Genomic DNA, 22293 nt, shown 5'->3' with positions numbered 1-22293 from the left:
TGGAGTTTTAAATGCTTTATATCACGCAGAGATCCTTGGTGGATTATTACATGGTCATTTAAGAATATTTTTGAGGTATTTGGGGAAATTGGTCGGGTTATTTAGGGAGAGAGAATGGGCTGAAAAAGCATATTTCCCATTTACAGTAACGGAAAATGGGTGTCTGCTATCCAAAAAAGAAGCCATGCAACACATTTTCAGAAATAGATATTTGGAAAAGAAGGGAAGCCCATACATACCATTTAAGGAAATATACATATGTAATAAACTATAAAAATTTGCATGGAAATAACAAAACTTTCAGATTAACTGGTGGATATCTCTGCAGAGGAGGAAGAAGGGGATGAGGAAGCATACCCAGGAGGTTCCAACGATAAGTGTTTTATTTCTTTTTTTTTTTTTTTTTAAAGATTTTATTTATTTATGTGACGGAGAGAGACACAGCGAAAGAGGGGACACAAGCAGGGGGAGTGGGAGAGGGAGAAGCAGGCTTCCCGCGGAGCAGGGAGCCCGAAGTGGGGCTCGATCCCAGGACCCTGGGATCACGACCTGAGCCGAAGGCAGACGCTTAACGACTGAGCCACCCAGGTGCCCCAAGTGTTTTATTTCTTAAACTAGGTGCAGAAGTACAGAGACGAGTGGGGCGCCTGGGTGGCTCAGCTGGTTGAGCGGATGTCTGACTCTTGATTTCGGCTCAGGTCATGATCTCAGGATCCTGGGATGGAGCCCCGAAGTCAGGCTCCACACTGAGTGTGGAGTCTGCTTGAGATTCTCTCTCTCCTTTGCCCTCTGCCCCTCCCCCACCTTATGTGTGCACGCTCTCTCTCAAATAAATAAATCTTTTTTTTAAAAAGATTTTATTTATTTGACAGCGAGAGACAAAGTGAGAGAGGGCACACAAGCAGAGGGAGTGGGAGAGGGAGAAGCAGGCTTCCCACGGAGCAGGGAGCCCGATGCAGGGCTCAATCAAGGACCCCAGGATCATGACCTGAGCCGAAGGCAGACGCTTAACGACTGAGCCACCCAGGCGCCCCTCAAATAAATAAATCTTAAAAAAAAAAAACAAAACGAAATACAGAGATGAGTTACACCTTTCTTCTAGGTATGCATAACAAATTCTACTAGATGTGTAAAGCACTGGGTCATCTCAATCCTCCAAACCACTTGAAAAACGTGTGCTCCATTTTCACAGAGTAAAAAACAGGCTCAGAGGAAGCTGAGGTCTGAACTCTGCCCGACTTCAAAGCTCAGGTATTTTCTATTATTCCACTCACCAGAGGGTATCACGGTCATTCAAAGAACAGGATATAATTCAATAACGTTGTTTCTTTTTCCTCTAAATGGCACATTTAATGAGAAGACAGTTCTGCCTATTTGGTGAACTCAGAAAAGCTAATCTCCAGCTGATAAGAAATCAAGCATTTGCTTTGCACATGAGTGAGAACGTAGCTACTCTGTCCTCTCCCCCACCTTCTTCTGTGCCCTCCCCCACTTCTCTCTCTGGTGGGGGAGGGGAGATTTAATGGAAGACTACAAAGTAAGACTTTCTTTAAGAACTCTTTGGTCTAGATGGACTTCACAGATATATTCAGAACACTTCATCCTAAAACGGCAGAATACACATTCTTTTTAAGTACACATGAGACATTCTCCAGAACACATCACATACTGGGTCACAAATCAGGCCTCAACAAATACAAAAAGATTGAGACCATACCATGCATCTTTTCTGATCACAACACTATGAAACGTGAAGTCAACCACAAGAAAAAATTTGGAGAGACCACAAATATGTGGAGATAAATAACATGTTACTAAACAATGAATGGGTCAACCAGGAAATCAAGGAAGAAATTAAAAAAATACATGAAAGGGGCGCCTGGGTGGCTCAGTCGTTAAGCGCCTGCCTTCGGCTCAGGTCATGATCCCAGGGTCCTGGGATCGAGCCCCGCATCGGGCTCCCTGCTCAGCGGAGAGCCTGCTTCTCCCTCTCCCACTCCCCCTGCTTGTGTTCCCTCTCTCACTGTGTCTCTGTCAAATAAATAAAATCTTTAAAAAAAAAAAAAAAAATACATGAAAATAAATGAAAATGAAAACACAACTGTCCAAAACCTCTGGGATGTAGCAAAGGTGGTCATAAGAGGAAAGTATACAGCAATAAAGCAATATAATACCTTAAGAAGCAAGAAAAATCTCAAATAAACAATCCAACCTTACCCCTAAAGGAGATAGAAAAAGAACAAGAAATGAAACCTAAAGTCAGCAGAAGAAGGGAAATAAGAAAGATTAGAGGAGAAGTAAACGATACAGAAACAAACCAAAAAAACCCCTGGTAGAACAGATTAATGAAACCAGGTATTGGTTCTTTGAAAAAAATTAATAAAATTGATAAACCTCTAGCCAGACTTTTCAAAAGAGAAAGGACCCAAATAAATAAAATCACCAATGAGACAGGAGAAATAACAACCAACACCATAGAAATATATACAATTGTAAGAGAATATGAAAAATTATATGTCACCAAATCAGACAATCTGGAAGAAACGGATAAATTCCTAGAAACATGTAAACTACCAAAACAAACAGAAATAAATAGAAAACTTGAACAGAGCAATAACCAGCAAAGAAACTGAATCACTAATAAAAAAAAAAAATCTCCCAACAAAGTCCAAGGCCAGATGACTTCACAGGTAAATTCTACCATTTATTTTTTTTTATTTTTTTAAGATTTTATTTATTTATTTGACAGAGACAGACAAAATGAGAGAAGGAACACAAGCAGGGGGAGTGGGAGAGGGAGAAGCAGGCTTCCCACGGAGCAGGGAGCCCGATGTGGGGCTCGATCCCAGGACCCCGGGATCATGACCTGAGCCGAAGGCAGACGCTTAACGACTGAGCCACCCAGGCGCCCCTCTAACCAAACATTTAAAGAAGAGTTACTACTTATTCTTCTTAAACTATTCCAAAAAATAGAAAAGGAAGGAAAACTTCCAAATTCCTTCTATGAGGCCAGCACTACCTTGATTCCAAAGCCAGATAAAAACTCCACTAAAAAAGAGAACTAAAAGGGCGCCTGGGTGGCTCAGTCAGTTGAGCATCAGACTCGATTTCGGCTGGGGTCATGATCACAGGGTCATGAGACTGAGCCCTGAGTCAGGCTCCACGCTCAGCACGGAGTTAGTTCTCCCTCCCCTTCTGTCCCTCCCCACATTGGTGCACATGTGTGCATGCGTGTGGGCACACGCTCTCTTTCTCTCAAATAAAATCTTAAAACAAAAACAGAACTACAGGCCAGTATCCTTGAAGAACATGGATGCAAAAATTCTCGACAAAATACTAGCAAACCGAATCTAACAATACATTAAAAGAATCATTCACTACAATCAAGTGGGATTTATTCCTGGGTTGCAAGGTGGTTCCATAGTCACAAATCAATCAATGTGATACACCACATTAATAAAAGAAAAGAACCAGATGATCATTTCAATAGATGCAGAAAAAGCACTTGACAAAATAAACATCCACTCATGATAAAAACACTCAACAAAGTAGGTTTAGAGAAAACATACCTCAACATAATATAAAGACCATATATGAAAAACCCACAGCTAATATCATCCTCAATGGGGAAAAACAGAGAGCTTTTCCTCTACGGTCAGGAACAAGACAAGGATGTCCACTCTCACCACTGTCACTTAACATAGTACTGGAAGTCCTAGCCACAGCTATGGGACACAAAAAGAAATGAAAGGCATCCAAACGGGCAAGGAAGAAGTCAAACTTTCACTATTTGCAGACGACACAATACTCTATATAGAAAACCCAAAAGATTCCACCAAAGTAACTGCTAGAACTGATACACGAATTCAGTGAAGTCACAGGATACAAAATCCACCTACAGAAATCTGTTGCATTTCTATACACCAAAAATGAAGCAGCAGAAAGAGAAAATAAGGAATCAATTCCATTTACAATTGCACCCAAACCAGTAAGATACTTAGGAATAAACCTAACCAAAGAAGTGAAAGACCTGTACTCTGAAAACTATAAAACACTGATGAAAGAAATCAAAGATGACACAAAGAAAAGGCATCCCATGTTCATGCGTTGGAAGAACAAATATTGTTAAAATGTCTATACTACCCAAAGCAATCTACACATTTAATACAATCCCTATCAAAATACCACTAGCATTTTTCACAGAGCTAGAACAAACAATCTTAAAATTTGTATGGAACTACAAAAGACCCCAAATAGCCAAAGCAACCTTGAAAAGGCAAAGCAAAGCTGGAGGCATCACAATTCCAGACTTCAAGCATATTACAAAGCTGTGTATTACAAGTATATTACAAATGGCACTGGCACAAAAACAGACACACAGATCAATAGAACAGAACAGAAAACCCAGAAATAAACCCACTATTATATGGTCAATTAAACTTTGACAAAGCAGGAAAGAACATCCAGTGGGAAAAAGACAGTCTCTTCAACAAATGGTGTTGGGAAAACTGGACAGCAATATGCAAAAGAGTCAAATACAAAAAGTTCAAAATGGATGAAAGACTTAAATGTGAAATATGAAACCATTAAAATCCTAGAGAACACAGGCAGTAACCTCTCTGACGTCAGCCATAGCAACTTCTTTTTAGATACGTCTCCTGAGGCAAGGGAAACAAAAGCAAAAATACACTACTGGGATTTCATCAAAATAAAAAGCTTCTGTACAGTGAAGGAAATAATCAACAAAACCAAAAGGCAACCTATGGAATGGGAGAAGATATTTGCAAATGACACATCTGATAAAGGGTTAGTATCCAAAACCTATAAAGAACTTATATTGGGGTGCCTGGCTGGCTCAGTCAGTGAAGTGTGCGACTCTTGATCTCGGGGTTGTGAGTTTGAGCCCTGCGTTGGGTGTAGAGATTATCAAAAAATATAAACAACAAACCCTTACAAAACTCAGCACCCAAAAAAACGAATGATCCAGTTAAACACTGGGCAGAAGACATGAATAGACATTTTCTCAAAGAAGACATCCAGATAGCCAACAGACACATGACAAGATGTTCAATATCACTCATTATTAGAGAAATGCAAATCAAATCTATAAGGAGCCATCACCTCACACCTGTCAGAATGGCTAAACTCAGTAACACAGGAAACAACATGCGTTGCTGTGGATGTGTTTATAGCAGCATTCTCTACAATAGCCAAACTGTGGAAACAGCCCAAGTGTCCATCAACAGGTAAGTGGAGAAAGAAGTGGTATACACAATGGAATATTACTCAGCCATAAAAAAGAATGAAATCTTGGGCGCCTGGGTGGCTCAGTTGGTTAAGCGACTGCCTTCGGCTCAGGTCATGATCCTGGAGTCCCTGGATCGAGTCCCGCATCGGGCTCCCTGCTCAGCGGGGAGTCTGCTTCTCCCTCTGACCCTCCCTCCTCTCATGTGCTCTCTCTATCTCATTCTCTCTCTCAAATAAATAAAATCTTTAAAAAAAAAAAAAAAAAAAAAGAATGAAATCTTGCCATTTGCAACAACATGGATGGATGTAAAGCTAAGCAAAATAAGTCAGTCAGAAAAAGACAAATACCATATGATTTCACTCATATGTGGAATTTAACAAAGAGAAGAGCAAAGGGGAAAAAAAAAGAGAGACAAACCAAGAAACAGACTATTAACTACAGAGAACAAGCTGATGGTTACCAGAGGGGAGGTGGGTGGGGCGTGGTGGGAAGGATGAAATAGGTGATGGGGATTAGGGCATGCACTTGTGATGAGCACTGGATAGTCTAAAGAAGTGCTAAATCACCTGAAACTAATATTACACTGTATGTTAACTACCTGGAATTTAAATAAACACTTTAAAAAAAAAAATAAGCAAAATTCCTTAAAACAAAAAACCTCTTTGATCTGATCTGCTTTGCAACAAGGGACTTAAGAGACCCACCCAAAACCCTGAGCTCCTAGTCCTACTCTTTATAGAGAGAGAGAATTGTAAATTCACATGCAGCTTTAAGAAAGAATACACAGAAATCCAGAGTGCCCTTCTCCCAGAACCAGACTCTCGACACTGATGGCCAAGGAACCAGACAGCTGGCCCACCCCCAGTGCTCTGGTGAACCTCTCTGTTCAGTTCCTGCTCTTCCTCTCAGCACCATGGGAGTGAATCCTGAGGCCCAATCACAATGTGGCATAGGTGGCTCACCCTTCTGCACCCTGGCACCACCTTAACAAGAAGTGACTGGGGAAGTTGACAGGTTCCAGTGGGACCCCCAACTGCCGGGCAATTGTCAAGTAGAGCAGAGACATGCTGATCGGGATTCCTGTTCTGCGAATCAAAACCTAAAGGAGAAAAAAATCCTTTAGCTTCATGGAAAGGAACCAGACCTTGTCATTCCTGCAACGCAGAGTTCTTACAGGGCCCCCACTGTGCATCGGGAATGACGTTAGGTTTCTGTGGAGCAATATTTGATTTATTTAGATCGGGGGTCTGCAAACTGCAGTCTGTGGGCCAAAATCTAGTCCATCGCCTGTTTTTGTATGGCCTGCATAAGAAGAGTTTTAACATTTTTTAGTGTTTTAGAAAAATCGTCAAAAGAATACTATTTCGTGACACATAAAAATTACATGAAATTCACATTTCCATGTCCGTATAGAAGGTTTCATGGGAACACAGCCACACTCATTGTTTTTGCAATGTCCATGTCTCCTTTCAACTCCAGTGGCAGACTGAGCACTGAGGACACAAAGCATATGGCCTGCAGAGCCAAAACGTCTGGCCCTTGACAGAGAAAGTTTGCAGATCTGTGATTTAAGGTGTGCTTCTTCCAAAAAGAATGAAAGGCCATTTCAAGGAAAGTGTGTAAAATATGACAGAAAAAATTTAAGGTACATATGGGGCAACAGAATAGATTTGAAAACGGTGCTAAGGACGAAGCACATTAAAACTAAAAGTATCAATGATATGGCCGGCCAAATTTCCTCTGGCCATTCTAGAGGCCAGTGCAGAAAACAGACCTGATTAGTTTCACGGTTTTGTGTTCGTAAGATACAAACTGACCAAACAAAGTAAGAGAAATACCTATTTCTAGACAGGAAATGATCTCAAGGGTTTTCACACAGAGAAAAATAAAAACCCATAGCAATAACCTGATGGTAGAGGCAAAAATGCATTTCACCGGGCATTGAGAGATGAAAAGACAATATATTTGCCCTCAAAAATGATACAATTTGTCAGAAATTAGCTTAAAAAATACATATTATTCTGTTTTAATTCACCCGCATTTACCTGGTGCATGTACAAGTTGAGGGCATTATAGTAATCCATCCGGTTCCCCTTAAACTTGAGTTGGTCGTAAAGGACATAGTTCATGGCATCCAGCACCTGGCTCTGGAGTTCTATCTCCATTATCATGGAGGATTCACCTGAAACACAGAGATCTACTCTGAGGACACAAGCACTCCCCACGTTGTGACCAGTGTCCCAAACCCGTACCAGTCTCCCAAAAGGACCCAGCAGGTGCCGCCAGTCCAGGGTGGAGAAACGAATATGAACTTAAAGTCTTTCGCATTTCCAGGTGAACATGGTGGTGTCATTAACTGCTTTTCTGGTGGCGTAACAGAAACATCCTGCAGAGTTTCTCATATCCACAAATCCTCTGCAAGGTTTTCTTTTGCAAATACAGTTGGATCCAAAGCAATTCCACACCTGCCTTGAAGGCCAAGCTGGGGTGTCGACTGTTGATGCCCCGGAGGGTTTTGCAAACAAGCTCCACGATGCTGTCAATCTGGGCCTGGATATCTTTGAGGCTGATGTCAGAGAGAGGATTGCAGTACTGGTCAATATATACAGCACCTGCAAACGAACAGGAATTACTGAGGAAGGTCCTATTTTTACCCTTTTCCTCTCAGTTGCTCATTTAGCTCAGACACCTGGGGCCATAGTTCTTTGCACCATCCTAGCAGATAAGCTTTGTTCGTGGATGACAGACCTTGCTGCTGATACATGGAGAAGGAGCCACATTCTCAAAACAAAGGAGTTTAAACACTTTATTTTTAAAAAATAAACCAAATCCTCTCTCAAAGGTTATGGACTCAAAAAAGGGCATGATACACAACATATTTCCATATTCTATTACAAAGAGAAATAAATGCTATAAAGGAGCTCTTTCCAGTAACTCCGAAAACATAATGGCATAAGATAGTCCCTTTACTTTAAAAAAAAAAAAGTTGAAAGCCCTCAATGAGGGATTTCTACAAACTGTACCCCTCAAAGGTGAAACAGTAAATGAACTTCAGAGAGAACTGTACTTTCGAATTAGAGAAACAGTAACACTCAGGGAACCTGCAGCTAAAGACTTGTACAAAGTACACTGGAGACACTGTCTCTGGAATCCAGCTCGGCTCTTTACTGCCTGAGGCCATTTTCTAACCAGATGCCAAAGGGCTGACTTGATCTTTTGGTTATAAGACATTTTCACTTGGGAAGCTGCAGTTATGACTTGTTTTTGGAGTCATTTTAAATTCAAGAGGTCAGGTTCTTGACCCCCTACTCACACTGCAAGGAGCTGCAAGCAGGCATCAAGAGACTCGGACCCTAGTCCCAGTTTTGCCCCTTAGCTAGGGATTGGTTCCTGGGCTTTCTTGGGATGGTTTCCTCACCTGCTGGCTGAAGTCCATTCCATCCTAATGCTATGATTCCTAGACTCTATTAATGCTATCAGATTATTCTTGTTAGTCACCAAGGATCAAAACCCTGGAGCTGACTTCCACCTGCTCAACTACTTGCTCAAAAACCTTCAATGGCTACCCAGTGCCTACAGCACTGATTTGGATGAGTTACTTTATATTTGGAAGATGAAAAAGAAAGTCATCGTCTTCATAAGTAAGCTACAGAAAACAAAGCCTGTCAAATTATGTGGAATAAACAGAAGATGGGGGACTCTGCACTCCAGGATGCACAGAAGATTCCAGGGTGGTGAGGATGTTTGAGTTTAATCAATGCAAAGAGATTTTTCACTTCCTTCTAGATGATGAGACTTTTACACAAGAATCTGCACTAGGCACTGTGGAGTACGCAGTGATTGTAATAATGTAAGGTCAAGAGACACAAGAAACTTAACGATCAGTTGGAGAACAAAATGCACACACCTGGACAGACACTACACTGTGGTTTACTAGTCAACGCTACTGCACGTATGGCTTCTGGGGCAGGTAAAATCTGCAAGCGCTGCAGGAGTCGGCAGAAACTCAATGGAAGTTAAATTTGAACTGAATTTCCGCGGGCGCGCAGAATTTAAGAGGGAATTCTAAGAAAAACGGGTAACACTAACGAAGATACGAAGCCGGGAGGAAGACAATGACCTGGCTGGAGCAAAGGGGGGTGTTTTGAGAGTAACAGGCAAAGGTCTGGGCTTCGGGGAGGTCCAGATTATGGCAGGCACTGAAAAGCAGGCAGTTAATTTTAAAAAAAAAAAAAAAAAAAAAGGAAATCAGCCAGCCACACGGGAGTGGTGAAAAGGCCAGGTTTCAGGCTGGACTGGCGCTAGGTGTCAGCGGCCTTGAGGCTCAGGAAAGCAAGTGCCACCTAGAAAGCGGCTGCCGGGAGAGGTGGTGACAATCGGCACAACCACGCAAATAGAATGGGGAAACTGGAAAGAAACACTGGAAAGAAAAAAAATGGATGAACTGGGTAAGTCACAGGGAGCAGGGAATGAAAGTGAATGAACAGTCGTATCTGCACTTCATAACCATAATTTATGGCAGTGCTTATGCAATATGCTAGGAATTTAAATTAGTTTAAAAAAATGAAGTCACATTTTGTTCTTGTCTGACTTAGCAGGAACAAAGTTATTCCCTTCATCGTGTCTGTCCACTCGACTTCTTTCTCCTCACTTCTCATTATGGACAAGCAGACTCACTGATGCACAAGAATACTTCGTCCTCATTAAACTCCAACCAGGGAGGTGAAGGGATTTGCTTGAGGTCACACGGAGACAAAACTGGACAAATTTATTTCTGATTTGGACATGATGCTTCAAAGCTTAGAAAAAGGGAATTTAACCTCATTAGCTAAATTACCAGCCTCATGCTTTGAACTGACGGTGCATCTTGAGAAAACACTGTCTCTTCAGCGAACAGCCAAACATTCTGGCAAAATCTTAGCTTCAAGTTTGGCAGTTTTGCCTGTCTAACCTCCACAAGCCCATGCAGCACAGTTCACTTTTCCGCTGTGCCACCCTCAGGGACAGTCTCCACTACTGTTCTGAGCGACAGCTTAGCTGCCTATCGGAAGATCACTGTCAGAGCCTCACCTTCAAGATACGATTCATAGTCATCAGGCTGCTGAAGAAATGCCTTCAAGTTATTTAAAATTTTCTGTTGGCGTAGGTAGTAGAGAATTTTTTTAGCATAGTATTTCCAGGTCAAAGCTTTTCTGGAAAACAAACAGACAAGTCAATGAGAATCAAGGTACTAAAGCCTTCGATTACGTTATTTTTTACTTCACACTAATCACAGGACGTAAAAAGCCTACTTAATAAGAAAAATATAACTGGTTCGTGATCACATAGCACTTGTTATCATGGAACAGACAGCACAATTTACGACTTTGCCTTTGTAACTAACACTAGATCATTCGTGCTGAAATCCAAGAAAACACTGACCTGTTTGGCTTCAGATTTACTAAAAGGAAATCCAAGAGAGAGCTGAAAAGCCGGGGCAACTGGCTGAAGCTCAGGAACCAGGGGTGAGGTGTCTGTAATCCGCTGGCCCCTGGGGACCTGCCTTAGGAAATTCACGCCTTGGGCTAATGCTTTCTCTTTCTACGCTCACTCCATGGTGATCTCATCCCATCTCACGGTTTCAAATATTATCTCCACTGACATCCCTCAGTTTATCTTCCAGTACGCATTTCTCCTCTAAACTCCAGACCTGTATATCCCACTGCTCCTCCACAACCCCACCTGGTTATCTGGCGAACTCCTTACCCATGCTTCCCCTCCCAGTTATCTCCCTCTCAGGTAAAGGCAACTCTGCCATTGCAATTAGGCCGAAAACCTTGGAGTTCTCCTGGCCTCCTTGCTTGCTTGCTCTGAGGCCACATTCAACCCATCCACCTGTGCTATTCGTTCTATCTCAAAGTCTACCAGACATGTGAACACTTCCCACTCACTCATCTAAGTCCCCATCATCTTTCGTCTGTATTGTACCAGTCCCCGAACTGAGCCCCCAGCTTCAAACCTGCCCCTCTACAGTCTCCCCTCCACACAGCAGCCTGAGTGCTTCAGTTAGCTAAGTCACAGCACAAAAACCCTCTGCCCCAAATTCTCCACGGGTTTTCCACCTCGCTCAAAGTATAAGCCCAAGTCCTAACGATGACCTAAGAGGTCCTTTAAACTCTTCCCCCATTACCCCTCTGACCTCAATTCCTGCTCTTCCCTGCCTCCACCAGGCCTCCGGTCACACTGGCTTCCCTGCTGTTCCTTCATCACGCCTGGTGGTGCTCACCTCGGGCCTCAGCACTCTCAGCTCCTTGACTGGAACATTCCTTTCCTGGAGATCTGCAATCTGCGCCCTCGCCTCCTTTCAGGTTTTCATTCAAATGTCATCTTGAGTATGGCCTTCTCCCCTCACCCCCAAATACCCCTCCCTGATTAGTATTTGTTTACAGCAATTTGCATCTTCTAATGTAATAAATCATCTGACTTGGTTAGTAACTATCTCCCCCACTAGAATGTAAGCATTTCTGTGTTGTTAACTAGTGTATTCTCAGTGCCTGGGACAGTGTCTGGCACACAGCAGATGCTCAATAAATACTTGCTAAGTGAATGAAATGCTTCACCAGATATTCCAAATGTACACAGGGATCATGGGAAATAGGAGGGACACTGATTAGTTTATCTGTGTGGTTTCAGAAATAAAGAACTCTCTGGGGTGCCTGGGTGGCTCAGTCTGTGAAGTGACTGCCTTCAGCTCGGGTCATGATCTCCAGGTCCTGGGACTGAGACCCACATTGGGCTCCCTGCTCAGTGGGGAGCCTGCTTCTCCCTCTCCCTCTGTCTCTGCCTCCCCCACCCTGCTTGTGCTTTCTCTCTGGCTCGTTCTCAAAAAAATAAATGAAATCTTAAAAAGAAAAAAAAAAGGGACTCTCACTCTTCAGTTAGTAAATGAAAATCGGCAGAGCTAGATTCTACCAGTCTTTTAACCTTTGAGTTGTAAAGTATGTCAATCTAGAAAACTGCATGAAACAAATAAGCAGCTTCATGAATTAAGCTTAATGCATGACTATAAGACAAACATCCTCGTACCTACCAATCAGGCTGAGAAACTACTTCACAGACACCCCAGAGCCCTCCAGGGCCCTCTCTCTCCCATCTACAGCCATCACAACCCACACCTCCATGCTCATCACTGCCTCACCAAATGTACATCCCCGAACACTCTAGTCTAGCCCATTTTGAGGTCATTCAAGTCTCTTAACACACAGGCTCCCCCTCCATCTTTCCTTTCCCTTGCACTTTATTTGTTGAAGAAACCTGGTTGTGTGACCTGCAGTTTCCCACAGTCTGGAATTTGTTGATTGCATCCACAAGGTATGGTTTCACATGTTCTTCTGTCTTCTGAATTTCCTGTAAATTGGATGTAGACCCTTGATCAGATTCAGATTCCATTTATTTGGCAAGACTACTTCACAGGTGGTAGGGAAGTCCTTCCATCAGGAGGCAATCATGCCTTGGCTGTCCCTTTCGGTGATGTAAGCAGCCACTGCTCCTCAATGCCCAGGTCCATTAATTCATTAGAGGTTGCAAAGTGGTAACATTCTAATTCCACCATCCTTTCTTCATTTATTAGCTGGAGCATTTCTATAAGGAATAATTTCCCCTCATCCACTATTTGATTCCCCCAACGGCACAATATATAGGAAAGGCAGGACAAATGCTTGTGTCTTTCCTTTTGTTTTTCAAAATAGTAATAATTTGAATTCGTATTATCCTCCAAAGGTGAACAATTAGTTGTTCCTGAGTATTATGATGAACTAACAGAGCTACACACGGTTGGTGCGTTTCAACCCATCCCAGTGATTATCCACACTGCTGCTCAAATCACATCTCTGGCCAATGGAAGCCTCTCCATGTTGGCTCCTGAACACTCACAACATGAAATATTGGTACTTCTCCTGATATCTGGTTCCAGACTTCCAAGATGCTCCAGGACTTATCTTTTTACAATTCCTGTATCAGACCTAGAATCAGCCCTTTCCCCACAATCGTGGCTTCTTTTGATGGGAAAGGGTATATCAAGACCACCATCTGGGTACTAGGGATCATCATTTCTACTAGATTGGTTATTGTTTCTAGACCTTTTCAACGGACAGAAATAGTAAGCCTAGTGTATCTATGTGTATATCCACACACACCCCCCTACATATTTTTAAATATATCTCAGGAATTCATACTGACACTTCTAAATCAAATTCAGAACTAAACAGTTTTTACCATCTTCTATTTTGTATCTCTAACTTTTCTTCTTCCGAGAATACCCCACTTCTCTAGAATACCAGAGATGAATTAGATCACCTAGGTACTCGTCTGCTTTATTCCACATCTTAGAAACACACAAATGCCCAGCCTCAGAATAACAAGACCAATATTTTCATCACCTTGATGAGTACTGAAAACAGCTAAATATGTTTCCATTCTCCCCTATTCTCTGCTCATTTCTTTAAACAACTGTACTAGATCTATGTTGCAAAGGCTTATGGCCATTACATACAATACTTTTTACCCTATTAACTGTCACTTGGATTTAATTCTACAAGTAAATACGTATTTAATGCTCACCATTGTCCTGTGTCAGTGTCTCTCTGGTTGTTTTGGTTGTTTGAAGCTCATTTTCTAGCACATTTCTCACGAAGGGCTCAAAAGTCCCGGAGTCCTCGCAAGTTGGTAAGTTTGTCTGCAGCCTTTATACTTGGAAGTCAGTTTGGCTGGATATAGAAATCCTTGGCTGACATTTCTGATCCTTGAGCATCTTAAATATATTACTCTTTTTCCCTCTGACATAGAGCAATTGTTGAAAAGTCTGATGATATTCTGATTCTCTTAACCTTATAAGTGACTTCATCTTTTTTGGTTGGATGCCCAAAAGACTTTTCTGTCTTTAAAATCCAGTAGGTTTACTGAAATATGTCTCAGTGATGGTCACTCTGGGTCATTTTCTCAGGTACAGCGTATGCCATTTTTAATATCTTGTTTCAAATCTTTATTGTAGATGTACTCTTTTTAAAGATCACACAGAACACCATAAATGCAATCTGTTTTCAAATATCCAGAGATTGGTGCTTCAGCATTTATGGAAAACTATCCTTCCTTCCTATGCTTTCCATATTTGCACAATAAGCATTTGCCAGGAATGAATACAAACAGGGTCCTTCAAGAACACCAGCATCCCAAAATATTTACAAATATAAGTATTCCCTCTCATTTAAAAATAACCCTGTCTTAGGCTCAAAATGTGTGTCAGGCCAAGAGGTGACATATCTGTGACACTCATTTTTAAAAAGACTATAACTATGCTTTTTTTTAACTGGCTGTGCATATTGTCATGTTTGCCAATCTAAGTAAAAAAAAAAATCAGTATTTCGTTGTTATTTAACATTTCTTTGCAGAGTGAATTTAAAGATCTACAGGATTCTCAGCCCTTTGGATCTGCTCTTCTGTGAATGTCCTCCTCTTTTGCATCTTTTTCAATTTCTTCTTAGAAATTTTAAGAATTCTATTAACGTTCTTTATAGTTTCTTTGGTCAAAAGGAAGTTTATTTTTTATTGCAAAACTCCGTCTATATTCTTGTATTGCTTCGGTCTCATTAATCTTAGTTAAGTAGGTCTCCCTAGATAAGACACAAAGTCTGCTATTTTATTAATGGATTTTCATTGTGATAATTTTAAAATTTAGGTTATTTTATCTTTTGGAACTTAATTTTTGTACATCATGTCAGTTTTACTTTCTTCCAGATGAACATTCAGCTATTTCCAATAACAACCATTAAATAGGCCACCTTTTTCCCTCTGACTTTAAATATATTAAATTATCTTTTATGCTGGGACACGTTTCTGAATTATTCTTTGTCACTGATGTAGCTCTCAACTCCTATTTAAACATTGTTTCAGTTACAACTAGCTTCATCTATGTCCTATTACCTAGTGATGCAAGTTTTACAATGTGATTATTTAAAAATTGTTTTTTCTGGCTCATCTAGTGAATTTATTCTTCTTGACATATTTTATGACAATATTATCCAATTAAAGCAAAAAAACTCCTGTCCCAAAACTCTTTTTGGATCCTAATTGGAATGGCACTAGGGTTATGTGTTAATTTTAGAAGAATGACATTTTTGTAACAGTAAGTCTCCCCAGTCAAGGACATGCTATCTTTTATGTTTTTCGATAACATTCTATAGTCTGACCTCAGACGCTCATTCCCAGGAACCTATTACTTAGAAATGAGACCACAAAAAACATCACCCTCCACAATAACATAAGATGGAGAAGAAAGTGGTTACTCAGCAACAGTGGGATAGTTAAATAAATTACAGTATGTACTGTAAAAGAGTATACAGCCATTAATAAAATGAATTTGACTTTTTATCAGTTGATTAGATTTCCACAAGGTAATGCTAAATGAAAAAAAAAAAGATACAGAAAAGCACCTATTTTATGATCACAATTCTGTGAAATAAATGATCTCCCTCCACCCCCATATATATCGATGTGTATCAGCACGTTAGAACATAGGCTAAGCGGTCTTCATTAATTACAGGGGTGGGGCAGGGAAAGCCAATGCAAATGGAGTGGGGAGGAATGGAGAAACAGCATAAGCAAGAAAAAATAAAGTCTGCACTCAACATCAAATCAAAACCAGAACAACCAATAAACTTAGTATATATGACATTATGTTTAGTATTTGAAAGTATACTCACACATATGTAAAAAAAACAGGTCAGCTTTTATTTTTAAGGCTGCACAATACTGACTATTAGATCATACTTCAATTCATTTATAGATAAACCAAAATAGAAACAGAAAAATGACCTCTGCATCTGAACTCATCCAAGGCCTAGAATAGTGGCACATCTTACCTCTCCCCTACAGTTGTTCCTGATAGATAGTTCTCTCTCCTAAACCCCTTTAAAAACAAGAAAAATATCCTATGCCTTGTTCGTGAGCTATCGCACAATAAGCTTTAAGGAAGATGCAAAGCTAGCCTTCTTATCTTCTATCACTAATAGTTTCCAGAACTTTTAGGGCAGAAAATCTTTTTCATAGGTATGTTAAACCGGAAGCCAAGTCATCTTTTAGGTAAACTGGAAATTAACCTTCACAGCAGAGCATATGAGGCATAAAAAATTTTAAACAACAAACAAGAGACGATGGATTCTTCTTGATCAGGAGAGATAAAGGAAAGGTTCAATCAGATACCAATAATGTTCATGGCCAAAGTAAGATCATTTCTTAACAAAATTCAGAAATCATAAGAAAATCCTCCATTAAATTAAAACATGCCTAAGAAATTAAGAAAAAAATTCAATCCATAACAGACAAATTTGGTGATGGTAGGTGGAAAGGTCATAAAGGAAGGTAGTTTATATTACTAAATGACGGAACAGATACGAGTGCCGAGCACAGTGTTTGACCCATACCAGGAGTAAATACTAATTCTCTTTTCCTTCCAAAAGGATTTTTGCAAGGTTTCTTTAAATATCAATTGTCTCAGTGTATTTACATTACTTACACAGAATTTTTCAAAAATATAACGATGGCAAGACATGAAATATTTGGAAAACAGATCCCAGGGTTGAGCCCCATACAAATTACAGCAGTTAATTCTGGGCATTATTAGAATGAACAAAAAACAATCCCTGCTAAAACGTATGACTTACCTTCCTTCCATATTTAGGATACACACCAATTCATCCTCAAAAAATATCTCTGGTCCCTCAAGATTCTCAATGTCACTAAAACCGTTACAAGGGACCTATGAAGAAGACATATACAAACAGGCCTCAATAACAGGCAATAATCTGTCACTCTCACAAATCTGAGTTGCAAACAAAGATGCTCATGTGCATGGAAGTGGTAACAGCTGTCCTACACTATCCTGCACCACCCACCATGGGTGGAAAGTAACATGTGGAGTAACAATAATTTGTTCAGATCTTACAGCCCCAGTTGTAAATTAATTATATTTTCATAGTCTGGAATTTCTGAAATTACTCAGAGTTCTAATGTGAAGAAAAATAGCTCTGAAACAAGGATTAGAAATACAAAATATCGTAATTTACAACAGTGATTTCATGCAATTTATGCTGTACTCAGGTAGGAGCAGAGGACCAGAGAGAAGCCTAGTACTTTGGGCAACTCACTTAACCCACTGGGCCTATTTTCTCCTCTGTAAATTGAGGTGGTGGTACCAATAAGCTTTAAAATTCTATTACTTCTCCCATTTTGTTTTGAAAGTAGCCAGGAAATTTCATGTCAACCTGTGTGCATGCAGAGAACACACGAATATAACGGTCCTGAGCCAAAGTAATCATCCACCCACAGATCAATCTTAAGTCTATTCCTGCTATATTCAAAGTCCTTGACATATTTCTAATTAGGCAGTGGTACAGGGAAAGAGGGAGCTAAGGAAAAAATACAATAATTCATCATTATTAAACAAACACACAGGCTGTTAAAAATGCACACAAAACCAGCTGGACTAGAAACAGGATGCAAATTAGTAGCCCATGACCAAGTGCATCAAATACATCTAGCACCCAAATATATGTGTGCGCAATCACATCTGTACCAGTTTTAAAATTTGATATGAATGCTTTTGGCCAGGGCATGGCTTATCCAGAATAGAACATAAATTCTGTCCATCTTAGTATCAACAAAAATTTATTTATAGAAATGAATTACACTAGGGGCTCCTCAGTCAGTTAAGCGTCCCACTCTTGATTTCAGCTCAGGTCATGATCTCAGGGTCCTGAGATCAAGACCCGCGTCCGGGTCTGCGCTTAGTCCGGAATTAGCTTGTGTCATCCCTGCTCCCGCCAACCGCCTGCTTGCTCTCACTCTGGCTCCTGCTCTCTCTTTCTCTCTTAAATAAATAAATAAAATCTGAAAGAAAAAAAGAAAGAAAGAGAGAGAGGGAGAAAGAGAGAAAGAAAGAAAGAAAGAAAAAGACAGACTGGAAGGAAGAAATGAATTACATGGGGTATATCTAGTTTTATTCCCCACAGGGGAGTAAGTTCAAATTTGTCCAAAGTTCAAATTTTCCCTTTCAAAACTTGAAAAGTCTTGAAAACAATTCACATGTATGAACTCCATTTAGTAATATTAATTAAAATTAGAAAATAGGAATTAATCAGGGTGCTTTGCTAGCCCAGTCAGGAGAGCATACAACTCTTGATCTTATGGTTGTAAGTTCAAGCCCCACATTGAGTGTAGAAATTACTTAAAAATAAAATCTTGGGGCGCCTGGGTGGCTCAGTCGTTAAGCGTCTGCCTTCGGCTCAGGTTATGATCCCGGGGTCCTGGGATCAAGCCCCTCATCAGGCACCCTGCTCCAAGGAAGCCTGCTTCTCCCTCTCTCACTCCTTGTTTGTGTTCCCTCTCTCGCTGTGTCTCTGTCAAATAAATAAATAAAATCTAAAAAAAAAAAAAATCTTAAAAAAGAAAGGAAGAAAGTAAGAAAAGAGGAATTAATCTTCAGTAAACCAGGATAGTAAAATAAATCAGAGGCACCTGGCTGGCTCACTCAGTAGAGCATGCGACTCTTGATCTCACAGGGTCCTAAGTTCAGGCTCCACACTGGGCATACAGTTTACTTAAAACAAACAAAAAACCCCAAACCCAATCAGACTGGCTCTATTTCTAGGCCCTCAATCAGAAGTAAATTTAAGGGGTGCCTAGGTGGCTCAGTCAGTTAAGCATCTGCCTTCGGCTCAGGTCATGATCCCAGGGTCCTGGGATGGAGCCCCGCATCGCATCGGGCGCCCTGCTCAGTAGGGAGCCTGCTTCTCCCTCTCCCTCTGCCATTCACTCGTTTGTGCTCTCTGGCTCTATCTCTCTGTCAAATAAATGATATCTTAAAAAAAAAGAGAGAAAGAAAAATTTAAAATATTAGTGTGAACTACTTCCCGGAATTACAAAAAGTTAAGAATCATGACCTGATATAGAAACTTCTGAGACGCTTTGTGGGAAAACAAAACTACTACAAAAACCCATGCATTTCAGCAACATTAAAAAAAAAAACTCTTCAGGGATAATGAATGCAAGATAATTTAACTGAGGTAGTAATACTTCTGCTTTACAGAGAGCTTCCAACCCTCTGTTACCTTAAGAAACAATGCTATTCACTAGTGGTTAGTTAGAACTTGCAAAGCCAGAGAAGAAAAACCGTATTAATTTTGCCAACCCTTCTGGGAAAACAACTGGGCAAACGAAATCTGTAGTGTTCGATCACTGATGATCCCCTAACTCAAGCGGGGGCTGTGAAAAATATGTTTAGCCTCCTCCAGGAAAAATAATGCTGATCTGGATTCCCTCTACATTGTGCTGCGGGTCCCTCCCTCCCTCTCCACCCCCATCCTCTCTCTGGCTTTAGAAAAGTAAAGCTGGCGGGGACAAATGGCTTCGTGTTGTTGGATGGGAGGAAAAGGACACAATGACTCTTGCGGCCATCTAAGTGAGTCAGGGATTGTGAGAGAACTGAAAAAGGAGTATCAGAAAGCTGGATGAGCTAATGCCTACAGACCCAGACACACACCACTAGCAGGCAAAAGCGGGGAGCTACATCAACGGATCCTTACGTGCTCTGAAAAGAACCTCTTTGAGAATGAGGCTACAATCTTCCGGGCTTCTAACCCAGCTTTTTGCCGAACTTTATACTCCTCCAACCAATTGACGTAGTCGGTGGGGCTGTAGTGTTTCATAAGGGAAGGCCACCTACAAGGAGAGAAACACCCTCTCAGCTTAACGGAGACTCAAAGGCAGACACACGAATCGAAGGCAGCCTTGAGAAATAGGGAAAGCAGTTAGTGGCACCAGGGGCCCTGGCGGTGACCCTAGTTCAAATCTCCACCCGGCACGCAGCTCGCGGCGTGACCTTGGCGTAGCAGTAGGAATGCTCCGTCTCCACTCCCCATCTATAAAATGGGGACAGTTGCAACAACAATAATAGTGACGACAAGGGCTGCTAACATTGATCGCGCGCCTCCCAAGGGCCGGGCCCTGTGTAAATAAATGCTCCTTACACATCATCTCATTTAATAACCACAGTAAAAGGTAGGTCTGATTATCACCGTGTAAACTCGATGAATGAGGCTCAAAAGAAAGGGAAGTCGCTACCCCCCCAAGGTCATACGGCAAGTGTGCCGCGGCCAGATTCATCCGGGGTCCCACACCGAAATCTGTGCTCTCCGCCCGCAACCGGGCAATGCTGCGTCCGCTTCCTCCAAGGGCTGTTAGGATCACTGCATCGCCGGACCCATGTAAACATTTTAGCTCCGAGTCGGGCACAAAGAAGCGCGCAGGATGGATCAGCAGCGATCCTACCGTCGTCACCCTCTACGGCGGGCCCCCGGCTGCCGGGCGCTTCCCGATGCGCAATTTGGGCAGCGGCGGGTCCGCGCGGCGTGGACCCCAGGGGCCCGGGGAGCCGGCGGCCTGGAGGCCTTTGTCTGTCGGTCCGCGGGCAGGGGTCCGGGGGTGGCCTCCGGGGAGAGGGTCCGCGCGCGGGCAGGGAGGCGGCGGCGTGGGCCGGCCAGGCCCGGGCCCGGGGGGCGCGGGGCGGGGGCGCGGGCGGCGGGGCGGCGGGCTCACCTCACCCGGAACTGCTCCTTCCACACCTTCCCGCTACTCTGGCACAGCTCGCGCAGCCGCCGGCAGGTGCTGGAGACGCGGCCGATGTCGGCGGCCGTCAGCGAGCCGCTGCACAGGATGTACTCCAGCACCTCGCCGGGCAGGTTGACCAGGCAGCTGAGGCCCGCCGCCTCGGGCGCGGCCTCCTCCGCCAGCGCCGGCACCACCTCCATCGCGCTGTCGACCGCTGCCGCCGCCATCTTGTCCGCGTACCTGGGCCCGCCGCGCGCGCGCGCCAGGGCGCCCCGCTTCGCCCCGCCCACTTGCCTTGAGGGGCGGGCGCACGGATCGCCCCGCCCGCGCTCTTGGCCACACCCTCTCGGCCCGGGCTGCGGCTGGCTGAGGGAAGCCGGTTCTTGCCAACTGCGCGGTGGGTCCGAGAGCTGCGAACCCGCGGTAATAGCAGCATCCGACTTTCTTGTGTGTCCGCAGCGCTTCCTGTGCATGAGCTCAGCGGTCCTTCCCAATAACCCTATCACCTCTTATCTCCCCGAGTTACAGATGGGGAAACTGAGGATCAGGGAGCTAAACGGACTTGCTCACGATCCCGTGTACTAAAGAGCCGCTTGACTTCTGCTTGACTGCGCTCTAAATATTCTTGAGTTGGGGCTGTGCCAAGCATTTTACATTTCTTTCTCCTCTATTAGAGCCCTCTATGATGGGTGCTGTAATTATACCCATTCTAGGAATACGGAAAGCAAGGCTCATAAAGGTGGGAGTCACTGGTTCAAAGTCACAGACACAAAAAGTGGTAGAGCCTGGCCTTGAACCCTTAAAGCAGGAATTACCATCCGGGTAATTCAGTGCCTACACCAATAATAATAATAATAATTTTATTATTAATAAATATCAAATAAATAAATATTATTATTTTCAACCCGGGGCCCTGTGCTGTGTGCCCTGGGATACAGATGTGAGTAATATGGTGTCCTTGCCTCACAAGAGCTCAAAGTCCAGTTGGGGGGACACATAGGTATAGAACGATCCGTCTACTGTCAAGTACATGGAGGCTCAATAAGGCCCCCACCCCAATTTGGAAATCAGAATGCCCTGAAAGTATCGAAGTTGTAAAGTTAACTCTCAATGGATGGTGTTAAGCCATCCATGGCTCCCTATTGCCCTTCGAAATGAATCCGAAATCCCCAACATTGTTGCAAAGGGATAGTCCCCTGTTTACCTCTCCTTAGCTATCTGAAGCCATTCTTTCCTTCACTAGTCACTCCCCAGCCAGCCTGGTCTCTTTCCTTCCACTTCTGGCCTTCACAGGTATGCTGGTCCCACTGCCTGGAATATATTTTGTGTTAGAATGTCCTCCTTCTAGCTACTCCTCCTCTTCCTCCAGGCCTTAGTTTAACCTCTCCAGATGACCTCCCTTCCCT

General features: G+C 42.6%; 1 protein-coding gene across 2 annotated transcripts in view; it reads right to left on the bottom strand.

The window, feature by feature from the left end:
• Positions 1 to 21114, bottom strand: part of FBXO21 (F-box protein 21) — a 45715-nt gene extending 24601 nt beyond the window's left edge. For both annotated transcript variants that reach the window (XM_032431259.1, XM_032431260.1), the window contains exons 1-7: positions 20876 to 21114; positions 19864 to 19999; positions 16945 to 17039; positions 10319 to 10440; positions 7714 to 7860; positions 7294 to 7430; positions 6211 to 6347 (exon numbers count right to left, since the gene is read on the bottom strand). In XM_032431259.1, the coding sequence (XP_032287150.1) occupies positions 6211 to 6347; positions 7294 to 7430; positions 7714 to 7860; positions 10319 to 10440; positions 16945 to 17039; positions 19864 to 19999; positions 20876 to 21114 (1013 nt within the window). The remainder of the gene's footprint in view (positions 1 to 6210; positions 6348 to 7293; positions 7431 to 7713; positions 7861 to 10318; positions 10441 to 16944; positions 17040 to 19863; positions 20000 to 20875) is intronic.
• Positions 21115 to 22293: the final 1179 nt, after the last annotated feature.

This window comes from Phoca vitulina, unplaced genomic scaffold, assembly GCF_004348235.1.
Source record: "Phoca vitulina isolate PV1807 unplaced genomic scaffold, GSC_HSeal_1.0 scaffold46, whole genome shotgun sequence".
NCBI classification, from domain to species: Eukaryota; Metazoa; Chordata; class Mammalia; order Carnivora; family Phocidae; genus Phoca; species Phoca vitulina.
This window is presented reverse-complemented; position numbering and strand designations above follow the sequence as displayed.